This window comes from Vitis riparia, chromosome 4 (genome assembly GCF_004353265.1).
Source record: "Vitis riparia cultivar Riparia Gloire de Montpellier isolate 1030 chromosome 4, EGFV_Vit.rip_1.0, whole genome shotgun sequence".
Classification (NCBI taxonomy): Eukaryota; Viridiplantae; Streptophyta; class Magnoliopsida; order Vitales; family Vitaceae; genus Vitis; species Vitis riparia.
This window is the reverse complement of record NC_048434.1, coordinates 5238570-5259288: the sequence shown is the minus strand read 5'-3', so window position 1 is coordinate 5259288 and position 20719 is coordinate 5238570. Positions and strand designations below refer to the sequence as shown.

General features: G+C 35.7%; 2 protein-coding genes and 1 non-coding gene across 3 annotated transcripts; 2 read left to right on the top strand and 1 right to left on the bottom strand.

The window, feature by feature from the left end:
* The first annotated feature begins 856 nt into the window (after positions 1–856).
* LOC117913446 (probable LRR receptor-like serine/threonine-protein kinase At1g56130) lies at positions 857–10891 on the top strand. The gene is made up of 23 exons (XM_034828427.1): positions 857–1345; positions 2758–3005; positions 3085–3175; positions 4154–4204; positions 5879–5997; positions 6074–6227; positions 6311–6382; positions 6467–6538; positions 6644–6715; positions 6827–6890; positions 7148–7227; positions 7341–7412; positions 7498–7569; positions 7850–7921; positions 8013–8084; positions 8153–8224; positions 8409–8477; positions 8591–8656; positions 8835–8879; positions 9108–9172; positions 9274–9650; positions 10066–10261; positions 10353–10891. Exons 1-23 carry the CDS (start codon positions 1053–1055, stop codon positions 10526–10528), a joined length of 2670 nt encoding a protein of 889 aa, XP_034684318.1. The 5' UTR covers positions 857–1052; the 3' UTR covers positions 10529–10891.
* On the bottom strand, positions 10708–10780 carry TRNAR-CCG. Its single transcript has one exon. It is a non-coding gene; the product is annotated as a tRNA-Arg (tRNA).
* Positions 10892–14342: 3451 nt separating the features above from the next.
* LOC117912884 (putative clathrin assembly protein At2g25430) lies at positions 14343–17076 on the top strand. The gene has a single exon (XM_034827663.1). The coding sequence runs from the start codon at positions 14847–14849 to the stop codon at positions 16800–16802; it is 1956 nt and encodes a 651-aa protein (XP_034683554.1). The 5' UTR covers positions 14343–14846; the 3' UTR covers positions 16803–17076.
* The last annotated feature ends 3643 nt before the right edge of the window (positions 17077–20719 follow it).

Below are 20719 nucleotides of genomic sequence, written 5' to 3'. Positions count from 1 at the left end.
CAACCATCAACTGATTTGATCTTCTTTACTTGACAAGCCCCCGTTACTGTTTTCTCCTCTTTTTGTGTCATTCGTCATGAGAACAAAGAGGATGAAAGGACAAAATTTCAACTATTTTTCACAAGAAAAATGGTAATTGAACTCCAAATTCAGACCGTTGAGTTGAGTGTGTATGGTGAAATGAGATTACATATGAAGAACAAGACTTGAAAATGTGCATGTGACATCATGTTATTGGTGATGTCTTTTTGATACCCACTCAAACAAGTATATTTTTGTAGGGTAGGTGAACGGTTTTCTAAAATATGGCCAAGTTACTGAATGTTAGTTTTCAAGTGGTGAATCCCATGATTAAGAACCCTAAAAATAGGAGGAGAAGCAGTGATGATTGTCTTAAAATAATGAGAGAAGCCATAATAACATGCTGAAGAAATGGGACTGAATTTAATATAAGGGTGTACAACAAAGCCAAGTGGGGGAGAATATTTGGGTCAATCTCAAAAGGATTGGGGACAGTGAAGACTTGCAAGGAGGTGTTCGAGATTAAGGTCAAGTGCATGTAAGAAAGATCAATCCAATTTGCTTTCCCTTTAAAAAAAATATGATGCTGATTGGAACCCGGAAATATTTGCATGCATTAAGACAACAGTTCTATCACCAGTTATCTTATACATTGAACCATCAATCAAAAGCCTCGGGGTTTGGTGAGTGTGTGGGGTCGACATAAAGACAAAGGTGGTGAACCCCCGAATAGAGCCCTGGGCTCAGCGGTCCAGCCACAGTGGCGCACCCATTCTTCACCTGTCTGTGTCGCTGCTTCTCCTTTTGCCGACCCAACTTCCATCCTGTCCTTAACTTCTTTGTTTCAACACCCGACACTGGTCTTTTTCATTCTCTCTCACTCTTCCAAACCCCTTATATATGGACACAGATAACATCAATTCTATACACTTTTAAACTCCCATATCTCCCTCTCTTTCTCTCTCTCTCTCTTACTTGCTTTTTTCCATCTTATTTTATTGTTGTTTGTGCTTTGTTTGTTGTTCTGGGGTATGGAACTTCAATTGGGTCTGGCACTTCCAGCCTACACTCCTGCAGTGAAGGTGGTGGAGCTGAAAGGTTGTGGAAATGAGGCAAAGCAGAAGCTGGGTTCCCAGCCTTGGAACTTTGGGTGTGAAAGCTACATGAAAAACAAGCGTGGTTTTGGTGAGGCTTTTGAGAAAATTGAAGATCATGACCATGTGTCAGATGGGACTTCATTGCCTTTGCTATTGTGGCATGGCCAGCCAAATGACGAGGATGATCACAATGGTCTCGGGAAGAGAGCCTCTTGCCCCATTAACAAGTGAGTCAGAATTCATTTTGTGTGTGTGTGTGTGTGTGTGTTTGTTTCCGGTAAAATAATCCAGGTAAAGGAGAAATAATTTGGAAGCTCAGAGCTAATGAAGAGGTTTCCAAATTGTCTCTCGAGTCTTGGGTCTTGCCCTTTCGCAAAATGGAAGAGTTGTTTCCTCTTTTTCTAAAAAAAAAAAAAGTTAAAAAAAATAAAAAATGGAAGTTTGGAAGAAGGATTTAGTGAAAATATGAAAAGGGGATAGTGGGAATACTTTTTGGAGGACAAGAAGTCCTTTTCCATTTATTCTTTTAGAAAAGTTGTTTAAATGAATTTATATATAGCACTTTTGGAAAGAGGAATTGTGTTCTTGCCCCCATGGTGGTCCTCACATCCATCAAGTTCCACTTATCCAATTCATAATTTGGATAAAACTTGGGTTGAAAATTTGGCCCCAAATCAAATAAATCAAATCAAATCCACCCCCACCCAAAAAAAAAAAAAAAAAAGAATTTGATAAATTAGAATGTTCAATCAATTTCTTCTTGAAAATAGTTGATTTTGGTTGAAAAACTATAAAAGAAATTATATTTGGTTCTCTATAATTGAAATAAATTTTAAAATTTGGATTTGATCTTTCAATCAACCCCATTACGAAATAATGCCATGCTTAAAGGGATGGCATGCTTATTATTATTATTATTATAATTATTATAATTATAGCAATGGATGGATTAAGCTTTGCCCTTCAAAGGTAGTCATTGTTTTAAGGACTAGACCATCAATTTAATTGAATTTTACTCCTATAGTAGACTTTATAGTTATTCATTGACACTTTCTCTCTCTCACTATATTAAAATTATGCCTTACTACTTTAATTGATTCATATCAAAAGAATTGTAGAGTATTAAATTGAAGTAGAGAGTTCTAATTATATGATCTAAATAAATTTTCTTCTAAGAAGCATTTAAATGAATTCAGTATGTTTAAGTAAAATTAAGTGATTAATTTGTTCTTTTGTACTAACTCTCCACCTATGGATCCCAATCTTCAAAGGTTGCATACAACTTTCAAAAAATATATGTCCGAATATTTTTCAATTGGTTTTTTTTATCACTTGAATCTAATTTAATCTTTTTATAGTATATATTATTTTATAAATAATATTGATTTTATTTTTTTTTAAAGATTTTTAATATCAAATTATAATTGTTTTTTTTTTATATCATTTTTCTATAAAGAATATTAATTTATTTTTACCTTTTAGTATATATATTGAAAGTTGTTCCCATATATTATTTAAATTTTGGTTAACTATATAGAAAATAGTTTTTAATAAATATTATTTCTTAATTCTAGTTAATCCGAAACCACTCAAATTGCAACCTTAATTAACCTTGGATGGTAATTGGTCTGCTTGATAGGAATGATGAGGAAGGAAATGAAGTTGTTGGGTGGCCACCAGTAAAATCATGGAGAAAGAAGGTGATCTGCCAGCATCAAGGTGGTCGAATGGTGTTCGATCGGACGGCAGAGAAGGAAAGTGGTGGAGCAGGCCCCATCTACGTGAAGGTGAAGATGGAGGGAGTGGCGATAGCGAGGAAGATCAATCTAAAGCTGTATCAGTCGTATCAGATGCTCAAAAACTCCTTGACTGCAATGTTTGCTCGGTGTAAGTGACTATACCATAAAATCTCCTCTTCAAAGTTCCCAAACAAGGTTTGATGGGTTTGGTCCTGTTCCACCCACAGGCAAAAAATGTGACGTGGATTGTGTACACTACACTCTTACCTACCAAGACAAGGAGGGTGATTGGCTGCTTGCCGGAGATGTTCCATGGAGGTAAGTGTTATTTTCTATGTTTGGTTCATGGGAAAGGATCAGAAAAAGGAAAGGAAAAACAAAAATCGTTTGGCACCTATAAAATTGTCTTGGGCCTTTTTCCTATCTGTTATTTAATTATTTAATTAAAAATGAATTTTTAATAAAAAATTTATAACACCTAAATTTAATTTTAGGTGGCTTAAATTCATATTAGTTTAGTTGTTAAAATTATAAAAAATTATATGATTTAAAAAACATTGTTTTCCTTTAATTTTCACAATATTTCTTAAATCATTAAAAATATGGATTACATAAATAAAATAAATATTTTTAAAAAATTGAAGAAATATTGAAACAAATGTGAATTTTAGAAACTAAAAGAAAAATAGTAATAAATGTTTAGTTTGGAATATTTAGGATATGTTTGGTTATTGAAAAATTTGAGAAAAAAAGTAAGAGAAAATAAAAAGTGAAAATTTAATAAATTATTTTTATATGTTTTTTTAAATTTATCTTGTTTATTTATTTTAATTATATTAAAATTAAAAAATTAAAAAATATATAAATTTCTAACTAATTTTAATTTTAATTATTTATTTTATATATTTCATATTGAAATCAAATATGAAAAAACTATTTTTTTTAATAGTTTTTTTTTCTTTTTCTAAAACATAATTTCCCGGGTCAAACATAACCTTAAATTACATTGAAAATACTTAGAAATGAGGTTATTAAGAAAAATAAAAATAATTAAAAATCTTTGAAAAATTATGATGAACTCAGCAAAATTGGAGGGTTAAAAGAAAGGGATAAGTAGGTTTTCTTGTCAATCCTTCCACACTCAATGGTATTCATCTTCTTCTTAATTTTCTTGTCAAATAATTTTAGAATTTAAATTATTTTTTCTCCTTTACTTTCTATTCTAAAATTCAACCCTTTGCTTCTGATTTTGTCTGTGTAATCCAATGTACTAAATGAGAAGTGTGGAATTTGCAGAACATTCATCGAGTCTGTGCAGCGCCTGGAGCTAGTAAGGAATGGAGGTTGATGAAAGTGCAGGCAGATTTGCAGGCTGTGATCTGGATTTCCCAATTATGCTACTTTAGCTAAACTATATAATATATGATCTATGGATGTTAATTGTTAGCTTGAATAAGTGATTGTAGAAAATGAGTGAAGTTTGCCTAGTTTATTACTTTAATTATTAGTTGCTTGTGACTTTCTACTGTAACAAACATCCGATGCCTGAGTTGAGATTAGCATATATGTTTGCCTACTAAGAAAATTGTGTAGTTCCCTTCTATCATCATCCTCTCACTGCAAGAACCCTTTTAAGATGTTTTGTCTTTTTGTCCGAATGACAACATGCCACTGACTTTGTAGCAATAGATATGTGGATTTACCATTTTCTTTCCTTACCCTTTTCATTATGAGTAGACTAGGTGTGATATCCCATGTCGGATCTAATAAGGAATATGTTCTTGACACTATATCTAAGGTTGTTCTTAACTATTCAGACATGTTTTAAAGTCGTGAGAGTTTGTTAAACATGTGGATAATATCTACTTAGGAGAGAGTGAGTTGTTTCAAATGATATCAAAGCTGATCTCGACTCTGATGTGAGACTCCGGTTGTTCAGCTCCACAGTCACATTGGGCGCAATGAGGACAATAAGTCTACATAAAAAAAGATTGTAATATCTCACATCAAATAATGAAACAAGTTCCCGACATTACATAAATGGTGTTATTAATCATATTGATACGTTAAGGTCGTAAGCCCTGGATTCATGTTTTCCAGGGCTTTAGTTTAGAACATAAAGTAGTTATCATCCAAATGAATTTTTCCTAATTTTCCCCTGGAACTCTGCTTTTGGCCGGGATCATACTACTATCTGAGCTTTAACGTAAGGGTTGTTTGGAGTTCAATTGCTGCACCTGCAATGATCAATCCCTCCTTGGAATTCACTGGAGATATAAGAGCTTCTTGACTCTCCAATCACCAAAACAAATGGTCTTCTGATTATGATATTGGGCAGAGTTCAAGGGTTTTTGTCTTTTGTCTTTTATTTTTGGATACTACGAGTATTGTAATCCAGTCATGTTTCCCGGGATCAAAGGGCACCAACTTGCAGACAATCAGAAATTAGCATATTTGTTTAGTCCTATAATGATTTGACCCGGTCCAAGGTGGCTATGGATGGTTTTTAGTATTTACTCTCATTGAGACTTTAAAAATTGTGGTTGTTTCTGTTACCGTCTCAGAGACTTCAAAAGTGAAACTACAACAGTTTGCCCAAGAACTTGCTTAGTCCTATAATGATTTGATCTGGTCCAAGGTGGCTGTGGATGGTTTTTAGTATTTACTCTCATTGAGACTTTAAAAATTGTGGTTGTTTCTGTTTCTGCTACTGTCACGGAGACTTCAAAAGTGAAACTACAACAGTTTGGTCAAGAAACAGACAACAAGATAAGGCATCTGCATACCACTGTTTGGTTGGTCACCATTTCCACATATGGTGTGAACTGCAGAGTCAATGAAGACTCAGTAAAAAAATGATTTATAGACTAGAAATAATATTAAAAATAGAAAAATCTAAATCCATGGCTTTGTTTTCTTGTTTTTTACAGGATTGGAATCTGTATCTGATCATTTTCAATATATAACAGCCGGCCTTGTCTATTCTCCCTTGATCTTCAAGATTCTCGCTCTAATTCTCACTCTCCTCCCCTCTATCTCTCTCTTCTGCTGCTCAGTGATGGGGGTCTTAACCGTGTCTTTCTTTGTTCTTTGTATTATTGAGCTTGTTGCTGCACAGACGACCACTGACCGTGATGAAGGTTTCTCTCTTTTCTGTCTCTTTGGTTTTACATGTTCTGTTTACTTCTTCAATGTTTCTATTTTCTTGCTGTGCAGTGGCGGCTCTCAACAAGCTGATAGATTACTGGAATTTGAGGAGCTTGAATTCCAGTATTGATCCCTGCACCCAGAATGCAACATGGGCTAGTAAAGATGCAAATCCCCGAGTTGCCTGTGACTGCACAAGCAACACCTGCCACATTACCCACCTGTTAGTTCAGTTCATTACCATCATTTCTCTGATATAATGTTTAAAGTATACTAAGAATGTTTTCTGACTTTCACATGATTCAGGAAGATATATGCTCTGGACATTTCTGGTGAAATTCCTCCAGAATTATTCGTGCTAAAGAAACTGGTGGACTTGTGAGAGACATCAAGCTCCTGAGCCTTTAACTTTTCCCTAGCTCTACTTTGATTGTTTTTCTCATCTTCAAAATCATGGTGCAGGAATCTTGGTCAGAATGTATTAAGTGGCCCCATCCCAGCTGAAATTGGACAGTTATCAAATATGCAATATCTGTAACTACCAAACTACCTAGCATGTCATTCTGCAATTCTTTCCTTGATTTATGGTATGATCACATATTCATACTTGTTTCTTTATGTTGATGAGTTGAACAACAGTAGTCTCGGCATAAACAACCTGACAGGGAGGGTTCCTTCTGAGCTGGGAAATCTCACCAAGTTGGTTTCATTGTAATCACCCAACTTCAAATTTCATTCATCTATTTAATTTTTTTATTATATATTTTTTCCACTCCATTTATGGTACTAGTGTTGATCTCTTAAGTTCCTTCTGTGTTGCAGAAGTTTTGGCTCCAATAATCTTTTTGGACCATTACCTAAGGAGCTTGGAAATTTGACATCCTTACAGCAGCTGTAAGTTGTCCGATTTTAGGTTGAAACTTCATGTGTTTCTCTTTAGGGGTTCTTTCTCATTGATGAAAATTGCATTAAGGTGATTTTTTTCGTGTCATCCTCCTGATCATAGAATGATCAAGACTGTTCAACTTAGAGAAATCTTTTGAAACCCCAATGACCAACTTTTGAAGAATTCGATAGATGGATAAAATTGGTTTGAGTTTCGGTTCAAAAGGGTTTTGATCTTGAAGGATTTTAAACTTCTTTCAGCAGCTGTACATTGATAGCAGTGGAGTGAGTGGACCAATTCCACAAGAGCTTGCAGGCTTGAAATCTCTTCAGATTCTGTACTTATTGATTTCTTCTCTACAAATCAGCATTTGCTGACTTGCAAAATATACCAGTATTTGATTATGCACATTGGCAACATTTCATTTTCGTTTTTCTTACACCATTTCAGCTGGGCATCTGATAATCTCTTCACTGGAAAGCTACCAGAATTCATCGGAACTTTAATAGAACTCAAAGACCTGTATGCTTGAATTTCAGAGGTTTTATGATTTGGTTATGGTACTTCCAATATTTCTGTTGATTCGTGTGTGTCATATCATTCGCAGGCGAGTTGAGGGGACATTGCTTGAAGGCCCTATACCAAGCAGTTTTGGAGCTCTAACCAAACTGGAGGACCTGTAAGACCTCTCAATTTGGAGAATATACTCTTGCATCACAATGTATGTTTTAATTGTTACTGTAAAAGTCATGTGTTTGGAGGAAAAAAAGTCGGTACTCTTCTTTTCCGTCTCTTGAGTAGAAGAATTCTCTCAAGTTCTCAACACTTAAATCAAGCCGGTATTCAATTTTTCATTTATACATTCTCTGAATTCATTCATAGCAACAAATTTGTTTTTTGTTTTTATGGATCTTGTTTGTTAACCAAAGTTTCTGGTCTCTTTATATCCTCTTACAAAGGAGAATTGGTGATCTGAGAGGGCAAGATTCTTCTCTTGATTTCTTGGGAAGCCAAACAAGCTTGTCCATACTGTAAGGCTTCATATGTCTTAAGCCACCTTCTCTTTCTTGCAGTCTTATTTTTTGATCTAGGACTAATGCCATAACCCATTTCGTTTTGAAGATCTTTGAGGAACTGTCGGGTGTCTGGCCGAATTCCAGACCAGCTTAGCACCTTCACTAAGTTGAAATATCTGTAAGTCACCTTTACACACAAATTTACAGGACTCCCCCATGAATTGACAACTTTTTTCATTGTGGCAGGGACTTGAGCTTCAACAAATTGACAGGAGAAATACTAAAATCATTCCAAGATTTTGTCTCATTAGAATATTTGTAAGTTATCCAACTTTTACTTTTACATTTTTTATTTTTTATTTTTGCAATATTATTATCATGCCATGAGTAATACCAAACGGAGGACTAAATGTTGAATCCTTTCATTCTTGTGGATATTTTATCATTATGGTATTTGATTTTCTTCATAGAGAAACAGCTCTGATTATTTAATTTATCTCAGGTATCTTGGGAACAATAACTTGAATGGAGAGCTGCCTGCAAATATCATTAGTCAAGAGCTCATGGCACTGTAAGTGACACCTAAAACCTGAAATGCAAGTAAACTCATTATTTGGCCAAATCTGATAGGCATGTCTACAACCAGTTGAAGTTTGAATTCTTTCACTTTCAATTTTGATGCAGGGATGTCTCCTTCAATCCTCTTTCTGGGAATTTACCACTAAATATCGCCAAAGTAGGATTATCGATGTAAGTTAGCCTTCTCTTATTCCTCTTATAAGGTTATTGACACAATACAGAAATTTGGTCAGGTCTTATTAGTCTGGTGAACATGACACTAGAAAATTTTATAAGCTGACCACCTTGATGGTAAGTTCTTTTGGCAACATCATAGAACTGGGAGTGACCACTTTTTTTTTTCCCTCAGGAATGTTCTTGGAACTTCCATCAATGCAAACAGTTTACAAGACAGGTAAAGTTTCGGTTGCAATTTTGTTAACTCATTATTTAAAACCTCAATGCAACAGTAGAATCCATGGCTTTATGTCATAATCTGCTACATTTCATTGGTTTAAGTGGTTTGTGATATTTTCTTTTCCCTTGATATTTGTAGTCTAATCCTAAGGACTTATTGATCTGTCTGATGATTTCTGAGCTTGTTTCTGTAATTTCTTTATTGTTTTAATGGTGATGGATGCAGGAAGGCTTCTGGGATGTTGCATTGCCTCCAAGGAAATATGAAGTGTACAAACAAAATTCCATCCTGTAAGTGCTGCCTCTTGATTTTTTTAGCATAAAAAATGATTCATTTTTTTAGAATTGAGATGGATTTGGGTCGACTAGCTTACATTGTTTTTTTTTTGCAGCTTCATTTTCTATCAAATGTGGAGGCACTGAACAAAGGTCTGCATCTGGGGTCAAATTTGATGATGACTCTGAAATACTAGGAGCTGCCTCATTGTACACAAGTCCTGATTATCAATGGGCAGTAAGCAACACTGGAAGCTTCATTTCCAACCCAAATGGACCTCAATATATAGCAAAGACAGATTCTCAAATCAGGGGAACTCTTGAGTCTGAACTGTATAAGACAGCAAGGGTTTCACCAAGCTCATTGAGGTACTATGGCCTGGGTTTGAAGAATGGGAAATATAGGGTTGAGCTCCACTTTGCAGAGATAGCCATGGAGGACTCTGTGTCATGGAAAGGCCTTGGAAGGCGTTTGTTTGATGTTTACATTCAGGTACTTTTGGTTGACTTCCTCCTTTGTATCTTTGATATTCCACATTGAAAAGAAAAAGTTTCTAACGCTATAAATGTACGGACTTTTCTTCACTTCACACAAGCATTTTAAAGCCATGAGAGTGAGAGCGAGCGAATTTGTTTAGCCCTGATCCACAAAAGATATCTGTTTGTTTAGCTCCACAATTTTGTCGGAAATGACGTAAAAAGTTTCTTAACACTATATACGTATCAACTCTTTTCAATCTTATAGACGTAAATGACTTTTATAGTCACGAGGGTCTATGAATGAACAATATCTATATGGTTGAAATTAAGTCATTACAGCAGCACCCAAATCTTACAGTTGCCTACTGACTAATTTCGTTTTTCTTATTTTCTGAATTCTGAACCATATTTCAATCGGTAAAATGAAGGGCGAGAGAGTTCTTGAAGGGTTCAACATTCAAAGAGAAGCAGGTGGGTCAAAGAGAGCCTTGGTGAAGACACTGGAGGCAAATGTCACAAACACAATCATGGAGATTCATTTCTTATGGGCTGGAAGAGGCACTTGCTGCATTCCATTTCAAAGCACATACGGACCATTAGTATCAGCCATCCATGCATATCAAGGTTCCCCACTCATTCCCATTACTCCTCTTCATCTGCTTCTTGCATGATTCCATCTTCCAAATTTCAACTAACCTGTTTTTGTTTTCTTCAGTGTCGGATGAAACTAGCTCTTCCTCCGAAAGCAACAAGAATAGGATAGGAAAAGTTGTTGGAATAGTTGTTGGATGTGCAGGAGGGGTGGTGATTATCTCATCCATCTTCTACTTATGGTGGAAAAAGGAGGCATCCGGGCATACCCGAGTTCAAACAGAATCACCCAGGAAATGATTTGACAAGTCGTCTAAGGAGAATCGGAGATAGACTCCATCCAAGTGGCCAATAAAGTTGCAACAATGTCTCCTACTAAAGACTCGAAAGCCGATGCATATATATGTTATTTAATGTAGTATTATGAAATGTTGGTGAGCCTTTCCTTTTGGGCAAAAAGGTTGACAGGGAAGGCAAAACGATCACGGTGGGACTCGAACCCACAATCTCCCGCTCCGGAGGCGAGCGCCTTATCCATTAGGCCACGCGATCAAGTGGCATTGTTAATGAAAAGCTCCTATAATGTAAGAAAAAAGGTAAGGTGTTATTTGATTGCATTCGTATTTTATATTTTCAAAGATAAAAAAAATGACAATTCCTAAAGACCTATCTTAGAGGAATATTATTTTAATATTTTAAAAATGAGGCACTAAATTCTTTTTTTGTTAGCTTAGATTTTAAAAATTTTGAAAGTAATTTTTAGGAATACATATGTATGGGTTTATAACAATTTAATGTTTAATAATATAAGAGTCTGTTTGACAGTGATTTTAGAAGATACTTTTAGCTCAAGAAACGTTTGAAAAAAAAAATAGATATTTGAAAAGAAGTTAGAAAATATTTTTAAAAATATGAAAAATCACTTGTAACATTAGAAAAATCACGTAAAGTGTATTAGTGATTATTGAAAATGTTTCTAATTTTTATAATGCTTGAAAAATAAAAATTTTGAAGTAATAGAAATGTTAGAAACATTTCCTAAAATCATTGTCAAAAAGTCCTTTTAGTAGTGTTTCTTGAATAAACACTTTATAAACAAATTTCTTAAAACCACTTCTAAGGAAAAATGCTTCAAGTAAAAACACTATCAAATATACTTTAGTACATTTGGTAGTGATTTTGGAAAGTGTTTCTAATCTTTTTTAACGTTTGAAAATTTTTATTTTTCAAGTATTAGAAGAGCTAGAAACACTTTTCAAAATCCCTGGCAAACGCACTTTAAGAGCCCATTTGATAGTGATTTTAGGAAGTACTTTTGATATTTTTAATACTTGAAATTTTTTATCATTTAAGTATTAGAAATGTTATAAACGTTTTCTAAAATCACTCTTAAATATACTATAGGGTGTGTTTGACAATAATTTTGAGAAGTGTTTCTAACATTTTTAATACTTAAAAAATAAAAATTTTAAGTATTAGAAATACTAAAAACATTTTTCAGAATTATTACCAAAATATTCTTAGAGTAAGTTTGACAATAATTATAGGAAGTGTTTATATTCCTTTTAACACTTAAAATTTTTTATCTTTCAAATATAAAAAAATGTTAGAAACACATCCTAAAATTATTGTCAAATGTATTCTTAGAGTGTCAAATGATTCTATGAATTATTTTTAATCTTTTTAACACTTGAAATTTTTTATTTTTAAATTATTAAAAATATTAAAAATACTTCTCAAAATCACTGTCAAACATACTTTACATGTAATCCTATTTGATAAATTGGTTATGACTCAATACATATATCATATTCCTTAACACCCTCCTTCACGTGAGGCCCCATACCTACACGTAGGAAGATACCATGAAACTATAATATTAAAAAATATACATATCATGCTTATTATGATTTGAGGGAGAGATACTAAATGAAAAAACAAACTTATAAATTGTAGAGAGATGATTTAAATTCACACTCTCTTGTCAAATCAAACTTTAATATCATATTTAATAACCAATTTTCTTAAAAATTTAAACTTATAAGATTTTATTATAGACTAGATTTGTTTGATGCAAAAGGAATTCTTCTCACAAAATATCTTGAATATCATATTAAATATAAGATTGAATATTTATTAGACTTTTCCTTACTAGTGGCTAAGGAGTGGATGATACTCTTCTATTCATACAATCATGGTTGACCTACTTCACCTTATTTCTCATTGAGAGAATGAAAGGTTGCCACCGTTGACAAAGAAAATGTCGGTTGTATTTGTGTGTTTGACAATGAAAACGAAGATTTGTTTATATATATATAAAATAATATAAAATTAAAAATATAATAATTATAAAGATAATAGAATGATAAAAGAGAAGGATATTGAAATGTGAATAGGGTTAAATAATAAAATTTTATTTTATTTTTAGATATATATTCTTAATTCTTAAATCATATATCTTACATATTTAATATCGGTTTCATCTTATAAATATTATTTTTTTAAAAATCGAAATAAGAAAAATGAAACAAAATAGAAAGTATAATCATGGTAATTTTTATTTTATTTTATTTTTTCCATAGAAAAAATGTTAAAAATGATAAATTTAATTTTCTATATAAATAATAATTTTCAAAATATATAAATTATGTACAAAATTTTGTGAACTCATGCAAAATTAACAAAATTATAGGAAAAATAATGCTAATAAAAAATTTTGTATTAAAATTAAGTGTGGAATACAGATTATCTAATAATATTCTTTGCTATTAGCCATAAGGTACAAATTATATTAAAGGATACCAACTTTATGATAATATTATTTGCAAAAGAATATTTTTATTTTAATTATAATTTAGTAGATGAGGCTGAAAAACGTTTTTTTTTTTTTTTTGAAGATTAATCGAGGGTTTAAAATGATTTTTTCTTGAATTGGTGAAGTTTTACGGATAAAAAAGTAATCATTATTGATTGTTGAAGTTAGAAAATGATTTGATTTGCTTGATTGAAAGATTTCAACTTATCCTAATTAGATAAGGAAATTTATCCATAATAATATATTTATTTTATTTTTAATTTTCTTTTGAAAATTTATTTCTAAGGCTTAATTTTGCAACCTTCCATACGAATCTTTATTTATTTATTTATCCATACAATAAATAAATAATTTGCATTAGCAAAAAATATTACCAAATCAAGATTTTCAAATGGTGCATCAGACAATTTAGACTCATGGTTAATGGAATGGGTGGGTTAAAATTAGGGATGGCAATGGGGCGGGTCATTTCGGGTACCCGCCCCGCCCCGCCCCTAATGGGATGGGATATTATTTTCCTAAACGGGTATGGGACGGGTTTGGGATTTTTTTGAAACCCGGGGCGGGTTCGGGGCGGGTTCGGGTATGCCCCCGCCCCGCCCCGCCCCGCCCCGATTATATATAAAATTAAAATTAAATTAAATTTTAATTTAAAATTTAAAATTAAATTAATTTAATTTTTATTTTATTATTTTTAATATATAGATAATAATAAATTATTTTTAATAAAATAAGTTATAAAAAATATAATAATTTAATTATTTATAAAATATATTTATTTTAATATAATTAAAAAATTTAAAAGTAATTTTAAAAAAAAATTAAAATTAAAATTAAATAAAAAGTTAAACGGGGCGGGTATGGGAATGTAGCATACCCGCCCGCCCCGCCCCGCCCCGCCCCGCCCCGTTTAATTTTTTAAATGGGACGGGGATGGGAATTCCTTTAAATAAACGGGGCGGGGTTGGGAGGGGGGCGCCCCGCCCCGTTGCCATCCCTAGTTAAAATCCATCCATATTTAATGCACCAAACGAGCCCTCCCCATCTCCATTGCCATCCAAGAAGGTGTGGTGTTTCAATTCAAGTGGGACCCAACTTCACCGCGAACGGATCGATCTCCACGTGTCCTCTACGGCTTAAGTTAAATGTCAAATTTTGTGGAAGAGAAAAACGAGGGAATCAATTTGAGTGGCAGGAAAACGTTACTTTCGCCGTCGACCGTACGCATCGTACGCTAATAAAATACTTACAAGCGCATATGATCGCAGCCCATTTAACCCAAGACACTAGCATTCCGACACGGCCCCCGACACTTCCGCTAAGAGAGCTGCATCTCTTGGAGATCTCAGATGGGATCGACGGTCCAGATCCATCCAACTCACCGGACCCCATCCAGTATTTAAATCTACTTTTTTACCTCCTTCTTCCTCAGCTCTTAATTCTCTCGCCGAGTTTCTCGACTCTTCTTACCAGAGTCCAGTCGAAGTGGAGAGGATACAGAGAAACTCGGAGGTTCAATGCAAGAACGACGTCGTCTGATCTCTTGTATAGATCGGATCTGACTCTGACTCTGACTCGTTATTTGTATTGGTTTCAATTTCAACGTCTTTATTCGTCTTCTTCCTGCTGAACGAAGTCAACGAATCAGAGGGCGTTTCGACGAATCGGAACTTCTATAGCTGCGGATCTAGTGGTTAAAGGAAGAGATAAAGATCTCTTTTGGTTGGATCTGTGGCTGTGATTTGTTCGAAGAGTTCTTTGTAGATCAGCTGTGAAGTGGAGTTTGGTTGTTGAAGGGCTGAGATGGCGCCGAGTAGCATAAGGAAAGCGATTGGGAGCGTCAAGGACCAGACGAGCATTGGAATTGCGAAGATTGCGAGCAATATGGCGCCGGATCTAGAAGTGGCGATTGTGAAGGCAACGAGTCATGACGACGATCCGGCGGCGGAGAAGTATGTGCAAGAAATCTTGAACCTCACTTCGTCCTCGCATGGTTACGTGAATGCTTGTGTGGCGGCAGTGTCGAAGAGATTGGGAAAAACTAGGGATTGGGTTGTGGCGCTGAAGGCGCTTGTGCTTGTGCATAGGCTGTTGGCGGAGGGTGACCCGGAGTTTCAGAGGGAGATTTTGTATGCGACACGGAGGGGAACGAGGTTGTTGAATATGTCGGATTTCAGGGACGAGGCCCATTCGAATTCGTGGGATCATTCTGCGTTTGTGAGGACTTTTGCTATGTATCTTGACCAAAGACTTGAATTGATCTTATATGAGAAGAAGAGCAGTAGCGGTGGCAGTGGTGGAGGGGATGAGAGGTTTGGGACGAGGGAGGAACGTTGGAAGTCGCCTCCGAGTCGGGTTAATGAATATGATTATGGAGGATATAGAGATGAGCCCAGTTCTGGAAATTATGGGATGAGGCGGTCCAGGTCATATGGGGATGTGGGGGAGTCGAGCGGGAGAGGGGGGCGTGACGGGCAGGAGGGGAAGAGAGCTGTAACCCCATTGAGGGAGATGAAGCCTGAGAGGATTTTCGGGAAGATGGGTCATTTGCAGAGGCTTTTGGATAGGTTCTTGGCGTGTCGGCCAACAGGGTTGGCCAAGAATAATAGGATGGTTTTGATTGCTTTGTATCCTGTTGTTAGGGAGAGTTTTCAGTTGTATGCGGATATCTGTGAGGTTTTAGCAGTTTTGCTGGATCGCTTTTTTGAAATGGAGTACCCAGATTGTGTTAAGGCCTTTGATGCATATGCCAGTGCGGCAAAGCAGATTGATGAGCTTGTGGCATTCTATAATTGGTGTAAGGATACAGGTGTGGCGAGGTCATCTGAATACCCGGAAGTTCAGAGGATCACCGATAAGTTGTTGGAGACCTTGGAGGAGTTTGTGAGGGACAGAGCTAAGGGACCAAAGAGTCCAGAGAGGAACGAGGAACCACAGCCCGTGGCTCGAGAGGAGGAGCCAGTGCCAGATATGAATGAAATAAAGGCGCTTCCTCCACCAGAGAATTACACTCCTCCACCTCCACCCCCACCTGAGCCAGAACCTAAACCACAACAACCGCAAGTGACAGAAGACTTGGTGAATTTGAGGGATGAAGGGGTGACTGCAGATGATCAAGGTAATAGGTTTGCTCTGGCGCTGTTTGCTGGTCCAGGGGCAAACAACACAAATGGGTCATGGGAAGCATTCCCGTCAAATGGGCAACCCGAGGTGACCTCTGCTTGGCAGACACCAGCTGCTGAAACTGGTAAGGCAGATTGGGAACTGGCACTGGTCGAGACAGCAAGCAATCTATCAAGGCAGAAAGCAACCTTGGCTGGTGGATTTGATCCATTGCTCTTGAATGGCATGTATGATCAAGGAATGGTAAGGCAGCATGTGAGCACTGCTCAAATGACTGGAGGCAGCGCCAGCAGCGTGGCATTGCCTGGCCTGGGAAAGAGCACGACCCCTGTATTGGCTCTCCCAGCCCCAGATGGAACCGTTCAAACAGTTGGACAAGATCCATTTGCTGCATCCTTAAGCATTCCCCCTCCGTCGTATGTGCAGATGGCTGATATGGAGAAGAAACAACAGTTTCTTTCGCAGGAACAGCAGCTATGGCAGCAGTATGCAAGAGATGGGATGCAAGGCCAAGCCAGTTTGGCCAAGTTGGCTGGTGCTGGTTACTATGCTCAGGGTCCTATGCCAATGATGCCTTATGGGATGCCGCCCATCAATGGAATGGGACCACCGGGCGGGTATTATCATACTCATTGATTTTCCCCCTTTTTTCTATAGATGATCTCTTTGTTTCTTTATATTCTCTTTGTAGTTGTTTTGTTAAAAAATCTGTTCTTATTCCTGCAATTTATGCTCAATGATGGGAGGAAAAGGGAGACTGAGCCGAAGAGTATGGGGAATTTTAATGTTGGAGGCTGTGTAATACAATTGTGATGTCTCTGTGTGTTTGTAATATTAGAGTTTTCTTGACATCTTTATATCAATGTGACACCCCTTGTTTTTACCTTCTAGAATAAGGGACTAACTCAAATTCTAGTTTACACAAGTTTTAAAACTATTTGGGGTTTATCTACATAGACCTTGTTCTTCCATTTCCATTTACTTGGGCTCCTGTTGGATATGAGATCACATGCTATTATGGTCCTCCTTAGCTTTCTTGCTAGATTAGTTCATGTGTTTTTGGCCTCTGCTTTCTTCTTAGCATATGATTCTGCCCTTAAGTTTATGATAGAAATAGTTTTGTTTGTAAAACTATTACAGGGTTGGCATCTATTGGGGATGGGTCAACCTTTTTATTAACAGAGAGACCCCCTAGGACTATGTAGCAATCTGGATGCTGCTCCACCTTTAGCCTCCGGCTGGAGTCGTTTAGATTTCAATATACTATCTCTTAGGTCAGAAAATTGGATAAATTCCATCAGTATTGTAACAAAAAAACAGAAGTGATGGATTTGAGGATCCAAATGGTTTGAATTATTAAAACTCTCTGGGAATTTTCTTAGTTGTCTGTCTAGATAAATCAAAGGTGATAGAAATATAAAATTTGGGGCAGTGTCTTTGTTGTTTGTCTTGTTAACTCAACTAAATTGAAGCCATATTTGGACACAACTAATTGAACTGTTTTCTTATTTTTTATTTGGATAGAAGCTAGGCTATTAGCCTATTAGCAAACTCTCCATCTGAAAAGATGTCTAGGAAGAAACCAGATCGGAAGAAACTAGGAACACTAATGAGGGTGTGCTTAAATAGATAGGTGAAAACTACAAAGAATGGTGCACTTCATATTGATGACACTGCAAAGCAAGAGAACTAGTGAAAGTAGCTTTATGTTATTGGTATTATAAAATTCCAAAGTTTAGGTTTTCTTCATTTGATAAAACTCCAAAGTTTAGGTTTTCTTCATTTGGTAAGTTGGTGATAGTTATCCAACTCAATTGCCTTAGTTTTGCTAAAGCCCACACAAATTTATCAGCTAAAAATAAAGAAAGGACTAAACCCCACCACTAAGCTATGGTGGGGAACCAGGAATCCTTGAGCTCGAGGTTATTAGAAGACATTGGTTAAAAAGAGGAGCATTTGGTTCCATCCTTTAGCTTTAGCATGTGTTTATTCTTTCACTAAAGCTTTGCTGTCACCACTCAATCGCTTAGCTAAGGCCACAAGATACAGAATGCTTATAAAAAAATCTATAGTAGAATCATATTGTACTCCCATTTCAGTGAAAATCAATGGTTCAGAACAAATATAGTATCATTATTCATTTATTCATAGATGAATCCCCTCCAAAAGAAGGTTATTGTCTTGTTTTTGGGGTTGTAGATGGTATCTGAAACCAACCCCATTAAAGTTTTCAGTACCCATGAGTCATGACCCACTTATCTCTTTTTTATGTTAAAAGCCACCAAGCTGAAACTTCTTGATCATTCTTTTGCTCTCTTTTCCCCATGCCCCCCTCCTTTATCGTTTGTTTTGCTTTGATCATTATTCATCAAACTCCTACTTTAAAATGGCATCTGAGGTTGCCCTTATTGAAAATCTTTTCCACCAAAAAGAAAGGTACCCTATATTGACAGGACCTTCCAGATACTCCATTATTTTCGTTTGGCTGGGGCATTTTGACACCCCATCTCACTGAACCCAGGTTGATGGTCAAATTCCAACCGAACCATAAGAACTTTTATATCATAACAATGATTTTGGGTTTTTTATTATTAATGCTCACCTAGAAGGAAAAAGACAGAAAACGACATCTCCTCTCTCTAGTTGGTCTGGTTAGATGGGGTTGTGGTTGCCTTCCATTTTATGAGTGAGAAGGTCAACCAAACACTTTTTTCTTCTCCATATTTGTACATTTTAAGTCAATTTTGTGTTGTTTCTTAGATTTTAATATTGAGGAATTTTATTGCTATTTATTGACTTGGGTAAAATTGTGGTCGGTCACAGCACTGCCTTAAACTTTTATATTTTGAAGAAGAAAAAATTATGTTTTATTAATAATTTATTACTGGTGAAGGTGACATAGAAGTTCATTGTGGGGGACAATTACGCACTTCTGTCTTAATTTTTAGAATCGAAGTGGTTGAAGAAAAGGAGATTTACAGTTAATATTTTCAAGTTTCAGTCACGGGCTTCCATATAAGTTTCACCTAATTTTTAATTGCGAAAACCCAACACTTAAAAGTCAACCACCCAGCATGGCAGGCCATCCACCCCCACCATTCCACTCTACTCCAACTCTTGGTTTGTTTGGGAGTTATTTATATATTATTATTATTTGCTTGTTAATTATAAAATTATACAAACAAACAAACAAAAGGGATCCCACGCATTCTTAGCGAAATTAAGTCAACCCATCATCGCATGTGACGCCCTTTTCTCTTATCAATGTTACCATAGAGTTCCCGGACCATGAATTTCAGTTGGATCAGTGTTTGGGCCTACCCTGCTTCCTCAGAGCCCAGATTCTGCAACCCAGGGCGGTACATCGAGTGACTTGGATGTTGTTGCTGGTAGTTCCAAGGTGGGTGGGTTGGACCCACATCAACCTAAACCCAACCCAACCCAACCCAATAATAATAATAATAATAAATAAATAAACACTTTGTTAGGAAAATTTCAACTTTGACTGGCCAATTTTTTTAGACAGTTTTTAAAACTATTGTATAAAATTATAATTATGTTGGTTGCATCTTATTGCAAGTTTTTTCATGCATTATTTTTAGTTACATTTAATTAACACTATATAATTGAAACTATAATCAAACTCAAAGCATAAATATTTTAAATGGGTATCAAATTAAGCTTGGTTTGAAAACCTTTAACCATAGATTAGGCACAAGTTAGCTTTCAACCCCACCAATTAGTCCAAGTCTATAATATCGAAGAGCTACCCACCAAAAAGTGTAATAAATCAAGTCATGTCAAGTGTGTATTGAGGTTTTGCGGTTTTATACCCAAGCTTTGTACCTTGGTTTCGTTCAGAGTCTCATTTTTTGTTCTTGATCCATTTTTTAATATTTTAGTCTCACTACTTATACTCTAGTTCAATGGCTTTATTTTATTTTATTATTATTATTATTTATGCATTTTCAATGGTGAAGATGGGGAGTTCAATAGATTCAGAATTGGTACCTTACTTTTTTTTCCTTGTATGAAAATTAAGCTAGTTTTTCTAAACCAAGCATGCCTATGTATTTTGCATGCTCGGCATGGGCTAGGCGCGGCAGTTGAGCCCAAGCTTTGATGGGCTAGGCGAGGCAGTTGAGCCCAAGCTTTGATGGGCTTGGTTTGAAGCCTTTTGGGTTTCAGCCCAGGGTCTTCAAATAGGTGTCGGCCCAAATCATCCTAAAGAAACAAAACAAAACTTTGATATGGATTGAAAAGAGATTTAGTGGATGGGCCCAAGCCAATCTTGCTGGACTATAAAATATTGGTTAAAGTTGAAGGGCATAAATCCATCAATTTATATATTAATCCCGTGAATCAAGGATAGCCTTAATTTGAGGGGAGGGCTCCACCGTTCCTTTCGAGCCTTTGGCTTGAAAATAAAATCAAGGTTAGATCACGGATCGGCCGCAGATTATTCAATAAATATAGAAGTAAAACAAATGGTGGGTATTTAAAGTTACTGATTTTGGACTTAAAGAAGAATATTTAATGTTAAAGGCCTACTT